We start from the raw sequence: 12500 nt of genomic DNA, 5'->3' as shown, positions 1-12500 counted from the left end.
ATGGGACAGAGATTGAAGCTTAAATGACAGTTAAGGACATATCAGGTTAGCGACTCTCCTTTGAACCCTGTCCAGGAGCGAGAGATAAGTAGTAGATGCACCAGCCCAAAAATGGCAATAATACTCCATACATGGGCGAATGGTGGCCTTGTAGAGGATACTTTCAAGCGTAAGTAACTTTCTAGCACGTCAGAGAGAGCTCACTTTCATCGCAGCGGCCCTGGCAATGCTCTTAATGTATCTGCTCCAATTCGTGTTTCCTGTGAACGTTAATCCGTGGAGTTTGAAATAAGTACTTTCAGATAATGTATCTTTAGCCATAGCTATTGGTGTTGAGAAGGTTTCCTGTAATTATTGAAGGAAAGAAACTTAATCCTGGTAGCATTGAATGTGACCATCCAGGTGGTCTAACTTGCAAGTAATTTGGGAATATCTAGGTGAAAGGTCACGATCAGAGAAATAATAAAAGTCGCATTTTTTGATAATGACTTCTGTTATGTTTAATGTAGAGAATCGCTACTTGGCCCATATTGTAGCCAATGAAGTCGCACATTTTATATGATATCGATTTTGAATAATTCGATGTTAGTGAAATTTAAACTTCAGATTTTTCAATATGAGATATGAATATTATGCTCTTTAATAAAAGTAATCAGTATAATTTCAGCTTGATATTTTTTTTTAATTATCAGCATTACTCATGACATGATTTCGAAAATACTGCATAAAATATGGAGAATTAAGTTTCAGATAAGACTGTTACGTTCTTACTTTGCCAGGATATCATTTTTTTGTTTCAAATTGCTTTTAACCAACTATATCAGAACGTTTTTCGTATTAATTTCATTCGTATGTTAAAATCAGAAACTGATTCAAAATGTCTTACCTGAGTCTTGGAGCAAAATTCTTGACACACAGTTTTGCAGCAAGTTCTTCTTAGATGATATAACGTTTCATGTACAAATGAGTTGAAATCGTTGTAGAAAATTTTTGACGTTAAATATTTATTATCTTCCTCAGGAAGTTACGTTTTTAGTCGAATTTGTTTATTTGCGTATGTTTAGGATTCACGTCGCTTGACCAATCGTTACTAAACTTGATTAAAATATCAATGAATTTAACTTAGAATTGATTTAATTTTGGGATATATAGGTGAGAGGTCATAATCACTTTTGGCGATAACTTCGGTTATGTTCAGAGTAAAGATTCGCTACTTGGCCCATAATGTAGCCAATGAAGTACTGCATCTTATATGATCTTAACTTCGAAAAATTTACTTAAGATCGAAATTTTGATGAGATGTCAACTTCCGATTTTCTAAATATAAGATATGGATTTAATGCACTTTGATACGAGTGATCGACGTGCAAAATAATGATAAGACGAAGCTTATCCTTACGTTGTCAGACGGAAGTGTAATTGACTCATGTTCTTGTTTCAATTTGATCTAAGTTTCGTACGTTAAAATCGGAAACTAATTCGAAAAATCTTACCTGAGCCTTGGCACAATCTTCTTTGCACATTCCTTTCGGGTTGATGACATCTTCAGCTTCATATTTCCAGCTTTTCACGGCTGACTTCATCATTTCCTTGCTGTGGTTCTTGTTTGTTTCGTAATACATATTTTGTCCGAGATCCTCGTCAAATACGCCATATTTGCAAGGAACTGACCACGTCTCAGCAGCGTTACTCAATCCGTCATCCCAAACCTATAAAAACGGAAGCAAAATAATTAATTAAAGAATTAATTCATGATTTTATCTATTACCTTTATGAAAACAAAAAAAGAATTGAGCATTCAGTCTCAAAAGTTTGTTCACGATCAGGGGTCGTTCGTTTTCTTAACTAATTACAATCACCACGATACCACATTTGGCTACACTACTTTAAATAACAGCAAACGTTTCGGTGAAATGTTATTTATATTATAGCGGTTGGCGCTCAGTCATGCCTAGTCGTAAAATACGCTTAAATATATTTTAATTTATGCCGATACAATTCTCTATTGAATATCATATTTATATAGTACTGAATTCAAAAGTTTAAAAATTACTTGGCTGCCATCGACTAGAATCGAAACCAAAATATTTAGCGCTCCCGCCGTGCTCTCTTCCATTTGCACTAACTCCATCGATAGATTTTTGTATGATTACTATTTCCTTTTATTTTCAGTGTTATGTGACTTGTAGTTTAAGAGTTCATCGGTTAAATATTTTCACACACATACATACAAACTGCTGTTTTATTTATATAGAAGAATCTACAGAAAATTATGTAAAATTATAATACTAAAAATCCCGAACATAAAGAAACATGAAATAAATAAAATACAAAGTGGGTTAGGGTTAGTATTGTCCTGTCAAATCTATGAGTTTCTCGCAGTTTTCTAAATTGTTTTCAAGAGCAGAAAACAAGCAAAACAAAATCATAGTCCATGGTACTAAATTCAAGATAAGTGAGCGACTATAGTCGAGAGCGATTCGAAAGCTCTCTTTTCATTAGCTGTTACATAAAGATAAAGGGGAGGGCGCCACTGAATTGCCAGGGTTATTCCACCTACCACTTGCCTCTTCCCTTATAGACTAGGTCTTTAGAAAAAGATGGTATCACGTGCTATATTTTAAGCTCGACCGGCGATGGTACCCCAGCTCATTAGCGAACATTCTTACTATTATGTTAAACGGGCAATGCTATTAATACAATATCTTCGATAACACCTACATCCATGACATTCGCGTCGTTATGAATAATGCTATACTTGAAAATATAATACAAGATCTCAACAAACAAAAATGTTTTACGGGCGTAAATAATATATTGCTCAATGAACAAATGGTATAAAAATGGCTTTTTGAAGGCAAACGATTCCAAGACAAATTAAAGAGACTTAAAGACAAGTAACTCCGAAAACAAAAATTAAAAATTAAATTTAATTAAATAAATAGAAATGATTCTCAGCATTAAATGATCAGACGAAAGTTGATGTACTGGTTAAATAAAATAAAAAGTACAACACAAAATAGTATTATAAACAATTATAGTCAATATAAAGAAGTTAGTATTATAAGCAATTATAGTCACTATAAAGAAGTAAGTATTATAAACAATTATAGTCAATATAAAGAAGTTAGTATTATAAACAGTTATAGTCAATATAAAGAAGTTAGTATTATAAACAATTATAGTCAATATAAAGAAGTTAGTATTATAAACAGTTATAGTCAATATAAAGAAGTTAGTATTATAAGCAGTTATAGTCAATATAAAGAAGTTAGTATTATAAACAGTTATAGTCAATATAAAGAAGTTAGTATTATAAACAATTATAGTCACTATAAAGAAGTTAGTATTATAAACAATTATAGTCAATATAAAGAAGTTATTATGATAAACAGTTATAGTCAATATAAAGAAGTTAGTATTATAAACAATTATAGTCAATATAAAGAAGTTAGTATTATAAACAATTATAGTCAATATAAAGAAGTTAGTATTATAAACAGTTATAGTCAATATAAAGAAGTTAGTATTATAAACAATTATAGTCAATATAAAGAAGTTAGTATTATAAACAATTATAGTCAATATAAAGAAGTTAGTATTATAAACAGTTATAGTCAATATAAAGAAGTTAGTATTATAAACAATTATAGTCAATATAAAGAAGTTAGTATTATAAACAGTTATAGTCAATATAAAGAAGTTAGTATTATAAACAATTATAGTCAATATAAAGAAGTTAGTATTATAAGCAATTATAGTCACTATAAAGAAGTTAGTATTATAAACAATTATAGTCAATATAAAGAAGTTAGTATTATAAACAGTTATAGTCAATATAAAGAAGTTAGTATTATAAACAGTTATAGTCAATATAAAGAAGTTAGTATTATAAACAGTTATAGTCAATATAAAGAAGTTAGTATTATAAACAATTATAGTCAATATAAAGAAGTTAGTATTATAAGCAATTATAGTCAATATAAATAAGTTAGTATTATAAACAGTTATAGTCAATATAAAGAAGTTAGTATTATAAACAGTTATAGTCAATATAAAGAAGTTAGTATTATAAACAGTTATAGCCAATATAAAGAAGTTAGTATTATAAACAGTTATAGTCAATATAAAGAAGTTAGTATTATAAACAGTTATAGTCAATATAAAGAAGTTAGTATTATAAACAATTATAGTCAATATAAAGAAGTTAGTATTATAAACAATTATAGTCAATATAAAGAAGTTAGTATTATAAACAGTTATAGTCAATATAAAGAAGTTAGTATTATAAACAATTATAGTCAATATAAAGAAGTTAGTATTATAAGCAATTATAGTCACTATAAAGAAGTTAGTATTATAAACAATTATAGTCAATATAAAGAAGTTAGTATTATAAACAGTTATAGTCAATATAAAGAAGTTAGTATTATAAACAGTTATAGTCAATATAAAGAAGTTAGTATTATAAACAGTTATAGTCAATATAAAGAAGTTAGTATTATAAACAGTTATAGTCAATATAAAGAAGTTAGTATTATAAACACCGGAAAGTTCACCAACTTGAACAATGATTTTCACTCTCTTCTCTATTATTTTTATGGCAAGTAGTCGACTGAACTCCAATCTATCGTTCCTCTTGCTAAACTTTCACAAAAAACACACGACAAGCTACAACCACTATATGCGAGTTCCTCCACTTTCTAACTTTGCCTAAATCTAAACACAGATTCCATGAACAAAGCTTCTTTCCCAGAACTTCTCGCCTGTTGAACACTGTTCCGTTGGCCTGCTTCCCGGTTGCATACAACATAATAACCTTCAAATCCATGATAAAGAAGATTTTTAGAGCCATCCCATGAATAATTAAATTCTACCCAATTGACACCATTAACGATTATTACACTACTACCTTTACATTTATGAACACGTATCCTCGAGTGGCCTTCGGGCGTTGATAAGTGGTGACTCCCAGTAAAAAAAATGAAAATTATATTTTCAAGCCAGTTGCAGCGAACGTTTACGCTGTTTCTTTTTATACCAAATTAAAAAAATATAATTGGTTTGTATGTATATGTATATATATATGTGTGTGTGTGTGTGTGTGTGTGTGTGTGTGTGTGTGTGTGTGTGTGTGTGTGTGCATTAAATATTATCTTAGCGATCGTCCGTTGTTTTCCATGAAAAAATGCTTTGAGGATTTCAAAACAAAACAGTATTTTATCTCATATCTCCCAAATAGTGTTAACCGAACACCAACCTCCTTAATAGACAAAAACAAAAACGAATTAAATATAGTTTCGTGCTAACCCCCTCTCTCTCCCTCTCTCTCTCTCCCTCTCTCTCTCTCTTTATATATATATATATATATATATATACTAGCAAAAGTACCCGTCGTTGACTGGGTTCAAAAACAGCCTACAGAAAATGGACTCTAATTTATGAAAGTATGATAGGTTATGAAAAGGAAGGGTTGTAAATTTGGGTTGAATTTGGGGGTATCAAAACCAAAGCAAAATATGATGAAAGTAAAAATAAAATAGATAAACCCCATAATTTATTATACCATACCTGTTGACACTGAAACACTTATCACAATATTCTGTCGATCTATATTAAAATACCATGCTAAACTTTGTGACATATTTCCATTCTATGGAGGTCAGGTGCAAACGAACACCCTATAATTTTATTATACCATATTTCTTGAAACTGAAACATAATTATCAAAGTATACCTACGCAGATAGATATGAAAAGTCTTTATTAAAGTTTGTGCCTATTTCCATTTTATGGAGACCAGGCGCGAATGCAGACTCCACAATTTTATTATACCATCCCGATTTAAGTTAAAACATACTTATCAAAGTATTATTATGTACATCTATATCAAAAACACTTGTAAATGTTTTTGTTATTTTTTAATTTTCAATTTTTATTTCCATACTTTGTGGACCAGGCGCGAATGCAGACCCCACAATTTTAATTAACCACCGTTCTGCCAGATCAAACATACCCATTCCTGTGTCTCGATACATCTATCATTATATGTAATCAGTTTTTATAAAATAGTCAACATATAGGAGCCTATTCGTGACCACACACAAGGTATTTATTTGCTCCCCCACCGAGCAAATTAGGCACAAGGCCGATTTTTAATGTGAGGAGTGAAGGGGAAATGGGGACCAACTCCCCGGGGAGTAGGGGAGATTGATAGTGACAATTGGTATGAAGGGTTTCCCCTACATTGAGTAAGATCTTATATATGGGGTTTCCCCCACATATGGTCTTTGCTTGCAGTATCTGCCGGAACAGATTGTATTTATTTGCTCCCCCACTGAGCAAATTAGGCACAAGGCCGTTTTTTAATGTGGAGAGAGAGGGAGTGGGGAGGGAAAAGGGGGACCAGCTCCCGAGAGGTTGGAAATGGGAGCTGGATAGTAACTGTTGGTATGAAGGGTTGCCCCTACATTGACCAAGGTCTGATATGTGGGGTTACCCCCACATATGGTCTTTGCTTGCAGTATCTGCCGGAACAGATGGTATTTATTTGCTCCCCCACCGAGCAAATTAGGCACAAGGCCGATTTTTAAAGTGAGGAGTGAAGGGGAAATGGGGACCAACTCCCCGGGGAGTAGGGGAGCTGGATAGTGACAATTGGTATGAAGGGTTGCCCCTACATTGACCAAGGTCTTATATGTGGAGTTGCCCCCACATATGGTCTTTGCTTGCAGTATCTGCCGGAACAGATGGTATTTATTTGCTCCCCCACCGAGCAAATTAGGCACAAGGCCAATGTTTAATGTGAGGAGTGAAGGGAGGGGGAAGGGAAAAAGGGGACCAGCTCCCAAGAGGTGGGAAATGGGAGCTGGTTAAAGGTCAGGTATGTGGGATTACCCCCACATCTGGTCTTTGCTTGCAGTATCTGCCGGAACAGATGGTATTTATTTGCTCCCCCACCGAGCAAATTAGGCACAAGGCCGATTTTTAATGTGAGGAGTGAAGGGAGGGGGAAGGGAAAAAGGGGACCAGCTCCCGAGAGGTGGGAAATGGGAGCTGGTTAAGGGTCAGGCATGTGGGGTTGCCCCCACATCTGGTCTTTGCTAGTCAACGCTGCAGTATCTGCCGGAACAGATGGTATTTATTTGCTCCCCCACCGAGCAAATTAGGCACAAGGCCAATTTTTAATGTGAGGAGTGAAGGGAGGGGGAAGGGAAAAAAGGGGACCAGCTCCCGAGAGGTGGGAAATGGGAGCTGGTTAATGGTCAGGCATGTGGGGTTGCCCCCACATCTGGTCTTTGCTAATCATAGCTAGTCATAGCTTGCAGTATCTGTCGGAACAGATGGTATTTATTTGCTCCCCCACCGAGCAAATTAGGCACAAGGCCGATTTTTAATGTGAGGAGTGAAGGGAGGGGGAAGGGAAAAAGGGGACCAGCTCCCGAGAGGTGGGAAATGGGAGCTGGTTAATGGTCAGGCATGTGGGGTTGCCCCCACATCTGGTCTTTGCTAGTCATAGCTAGTCATAGCTTGCAGTATCTGTCGGAACAGATACTACACTTTGATCTTGTTCCGAAGGCCATGGAAGTTTGTATTTATTTGCTCCCCCACCGAGCAAATTAGGCACAAGGCCGATTTTTAATGTGAGGAGTGAAGGGAGGGGGAAGGGAAAAAGGGGATCAGCTCCCGAGAGGTGGGAAATGGGAGCTGGTTAATGGTCAGGCATGTGGGGTTGCCCCCACATCTGGTCTTTGCTAGTCATAGCTAGTCATAGCTTGCAGTATCTGTCGGAACAGATGGTATTTATTTGCTCCCCCACCGAGCAAATTAGGCACAAGGCCTATTTTTAAAGTGAGGAGTGAAGGGGAAATGGGGACCAACTCCCCGGGGAGTAGGGGAGCTGGATAGTGACAATTGGTATGAAGGGTTGCCCCTACATTGACCAAGGTCTTATATGTGGGGTCGCCCCCACATATGGTCTTTGCTTGCAGTATCTGTCGGAACAGATGGTATTTATTTGCTCCCCCACCGAGCGAATTAGGCACAAGGCCGATTTTTTATGTGAGGAGTGAAGGGAGGGGGAAGGGAAAAAGGGGACCAGCTCCCGAGAGGTGGGAAATGGGAGCTGGTTAAAGGTCAGGCATGTGGGGTTGCCCCCACATCTGGTCTTTGCTAGTCATAGCTAGTCATAGCTTGCAGTATCTGCCGGAACAGATGGTGTTTATTTGCTCCCCCACCGAGCAAATTAGGCACAAGGCCGATTTTTAATGTGAGGAGTGAAGGGAGGGGGAAGGGAAAAAGGGGACCAGCTTCCGAGAGGTGGGAAATGGGAGCTGGTTAATGGTCAGGCATGTGAGGTTGCCCCCACATCTGGTCTTTGCTAGTCATAGCTAGTCATAGCTTGCAGTATCTGCCGGAACAGATACTACACTTTGATCTTGGCCAAAAGGCCATGGAAGTTGCCTCGTCGTGACCAGACACAAAGACACACAGACATTCAGCTTTATATTATAGATATAATAAGTTATAAGATATATATGGCAATTAAGCTACACAGAATAATCCGCGTTTCATCCACGCTAGAATTCATCAGGTTTATGATGAATCCTTGCGTGCATGATATGCGGAATATATAGCTTAGGTCCCTGATTTTACATTGTCGATCGAGAATTGAAAATTAATAAAAAAAAAAAAACAGAGCTAGATTAACGATTGAAATGAGAAATGGTTTTCTTTTTTCGTTCCTTACAGCGGATTTTGAGGCGTTGACTGTATGTATGAGGCATAAATTGTAACAAAACAATATCAACATTTTATAATAAATAGATTGTAAACTATAATTTTTTTTCTATTTCAATTTATTTATTTTTGTTACAAGCTCTTTCGCATTTCGGACTCAGTAAAAAACGGGGCAAAATGCAACCTTAAGACACGGATAAAATATTACAGATTTTGAATCCTGACATTTTCTAGAACATCAAACATGGAGAAATATTGTAAGTGACTATAGCTACAACAGTCCTAAAGCATCAACAGATTTTTAACGCAAAGGAAAACCAACCATGCGCTTCTCGTATGTCAGAAGAGAAGTCCATAAACCTTGCAAGCTTGACAAACACTCTACAGATGCTGTGTTTCGTTTATTGTTTACTGGCGTAATGTGTTCGTGCTAGGTATTAAAATAGAGAGGGGGCGCTGAGATACACAAAACTCTGATTGGTTCAGCAAAATCACGCGTTTATGTTGAGAAGCTAATTTGGAGATAATCAGTTCGCAAGAGATATGTATGGGCCTCGATTTCCCGTGGCTAATACGAAATGGATATTAAATATCATAAGATACTAGTGCGCAATCATACTGGACGATGATTGTTGTTGAATGTCGAAATCAAATGTGCAATTCGTGTTAAGCCACTAATGTAATGAAATTACACTGGGGTGATAAAAAATCAGAATAAAAGAATTAGAACATATATATTTATATTGTTGCTATGTATTTATTTATTTGCGGACTATTATCCTCATCTGTTAGTTGTTGTTACACAACGTTTCGGCCAACTATTCCTCTGTCCTTCGTCAGGTGGTAGGTGGCCAAAAATGTGGTGAGATGACAACTATGGAAGGCAGTAATTAATGCGGATACAGTTAAGAGATTCAGCATTCCGATCCCGTCGCAGTTTACCACCTGACGAAGGCCAGAGGAATAGTCGGCCGAAACGTTGTGAAACAAAAACTGGAAGATGAGGATAATGGTTCGCAAATAATAAATAAATAAATATATAAATAAATAAATATATAAATAAATATATAAATAAATAAATAAATAAACAAATAAATAAATAAATATATAAATAAATATATAAATATATAAATAAATAAATAAATAATAAATAAATAAATATATAAATAAATAAATAATAAATAAGTAAATATATAAATAAATAAATAATAAATAAGTAAATATATAAATAAATATATAAATAAATATATAAATAATATATAAATAAATAAATAAATATATAAATATATAAATAAATAAATAATAAATAAATAAATAAATAATGAATAAATAAATATATAAATAAATAAATATATAAATAAATATATAAATAAATAAATATATAAATAAATAAAAATAAATAAATAAATATATAAATAAGTAAATAAATAAATATATAAATAAATAAACAAATATATATATAAATATATAAATAAAAATAAATAAATAAATGAATAAACAAAAATAAATAAAAATAAATAAATGACTCATTTAAAAAAGGATTCCAATAATAAAAATAAATTTATATTGGTTCTGTGTTTTAGAGTCGCCCTTGTGTAACGTTACGCACGTTTACACGTGTTAACATGTAAAAGCCCAACACATTGTAAACACTGTCGCAAGAAACAACAACAAAGAAAAACTCGACTAACTTTTCCCGTTGAAACAACGATACTTATTTCCGGGTACTTTCCTTGGAAGAACTTGTCTCTTGTTCAAAACTGTTGTTCTCAACCTGCACTTCTATCTCTGTCCTCCTTAACATGATTCTGATCCTCGGCCTGCGCACACGGACATGTTTTTCTTTATATAATAATTTCCATTGCCGTGACGTCATTTCGCACACGGCTTGGTCATTTGCATCCCTGCTCTATTACACTTTTTAGGTTTGGGGGGAGGAAGTCATTTTGTATAAACATATTAATACTCTTTATAGCACTACTGTTAATATGAATAAAACAATAAGCACGTACAAAACAAAACAAAATTACATGAATAATGTTTGGATGGGAAGTGTTTCATAGATGATCCTCTAAAATAACCATTTTTTTCATTCCGTTCACCAATTTCAATTTCTTATAGTATTAAAAACTGACAATCTGATTAACCCCTGTCATCGAGTGGATTTTGGCCTTTGGTAATAGTGATTAATTACTATATGAAAAATGGCACACATGACCATATAATGTCAATTTTACTAATCATTTTTCGGAAAATTTGTTAGGCATCAAGTTCTTATTGATGATGTAAGTATCTGTACATCTCCGGATATTGTTTCGTTCCATAAACAAGCTGATAGACATTGTCTAGGAACAGAGTGTAGTAGCTGTTCAGATAGTCCACATATTTTCTGTCCTCGATCGGTAAAGGGCGATACTTTTAGACTCAATCACTTTTATTTTTTCTTCTAGCGCAAAGTGCCGTTATTCCGGAAGTGGATTTTCGTTACATTAAAAACCGACCATCTGTTTTATCTTGCACTCATGGCGAAACAATTAAATAGATGGTAGTATAATTTAAACCCAAAGATGAGGCTCGGACAGATACTACAACTTCGAGTTAGAATTGGGTTGTTAATTAAGAGGTGACTACACACTCATCAAAGGTCACAAATTAGGATCAGTTCATGTAGTACAAGATCAGAGCTAATACTCCAGTTGTTAACAAGCTATTTAATATTCGATAGTCATTCTTTAATATTTATATTCGTCATTTTCGTCAAACATATTAGTACAGATTCTCCAAAACTTTCCGCAGTGTAACAAGAAAAAAACACTGTTTTTTTTTATTTGCTGACTGAGAAAGAAGAGGCATAGCAGTATCACAGGAGGTACTACACTTCATTCTTAGCCCCCCCCCCAAAAAAAAAACAACGGAATGAGATAGAGATATATGTGAAGTGTCACCGGGTGTATTGGGGAGGACAGCGTTTCGTATTTTATAATTGGGTTTATGTAAAACACTTAGTCTGTTAACACTTAGTCTGTTAAACGGTAAAAAAAAAAAAATCACGTGTGGAATGTTTAGCTTTGTTATTCCGATGGAATTATTTCATGCTGTCTCGGTTTTTAAATGAATGGACAAAACAAACAAAAGTGCTGGGGACAATTGACGAAAAATATGAAACGGAAATGTTCTAAGGTCAGACATCATTACGCGGAATGGAATTCTATATATTATTCTGATTGTTATATACATATATACATGCATACATATGCATACATACATGTATATATATATATATATATATATATATATATATATATATATATATATATATATATATATATATATTGTGTACAGAAAGTTGTTAGTTGAGACAGGTCATTGGTACCGTCGGTTTCAAGCCCGATAATAAGGCCCGTTTAAGGTATCCTTATCGAGCTCTCTTCAGCCAATATTCGTCTTCAGACGAATATTGGCTGAACCTGTCTCAACTAACAACTTTCTGTACACAAAATATAAGTACGCTCTTAAAATTTGGATTTTCCTTTTAATTGAGCACTGCTGGAATTCTTTTTCCAAAAAAACTAATCATATTCGCCCCCACCAGGAATTTACGGTAAATACCAATAGCCTAGTGGTTGAGCACTATCGGGAAAGAACACCACAAAACAGGAAGTAAAGACCACCTTCTTTAAAAACAACCGGAGATGGAACAATATACCTTGAGACGAATATTGGCTGAAGAGAGCTCGATAAGGATACCTTAAACGGGCCTTA

General features: G+C 34.3%; 1 protein-coding gene across 4 annotated transcripts in view; it reads right to left on the bottom strand.

The window, feature by feature from the left end:
• LOC145254557 (peptidase inhibitor 16-like) overlaps positions 1-12500 on the bottom strand; it is a 398175-nt gene that overhangs the window by 154475 nt on the left and 231200 nt on the right. For all 4 annotated transcript variants that reach the window (XM_080113089.1, XM_080113088.1, XM_080113087.1 and 1 more), the window contains exon 2: positions 1494-1709. In XM_080113089.1, coding sequence (XP_079969215.1) covers positions 1494-1709 — 216 coding nt within the window. The remainder of the gene's footprint in view (positions 1-1493; positions 1710-12500) is intronic.

Source organism: Euprymna scolopes, chromosome 30 (genome assembly GCF_053919585.1).
Source record: "Euprymna scolopes isolate OS-2025 chromosome 30, ASM5391958v1, whole genome shotgun sequence".
Classification (NCBI taxonomy): Eukaryota; Metazoa; Mollusca; class Cephalopoda; order Sepiida; family Sepiolidae; genus Euprymna; species Euprymna scolopes.
Note: the sequence above shows the minus strand (reverse complement) of the source record. Positions and strands in the feature narration are given on the sequence as shown.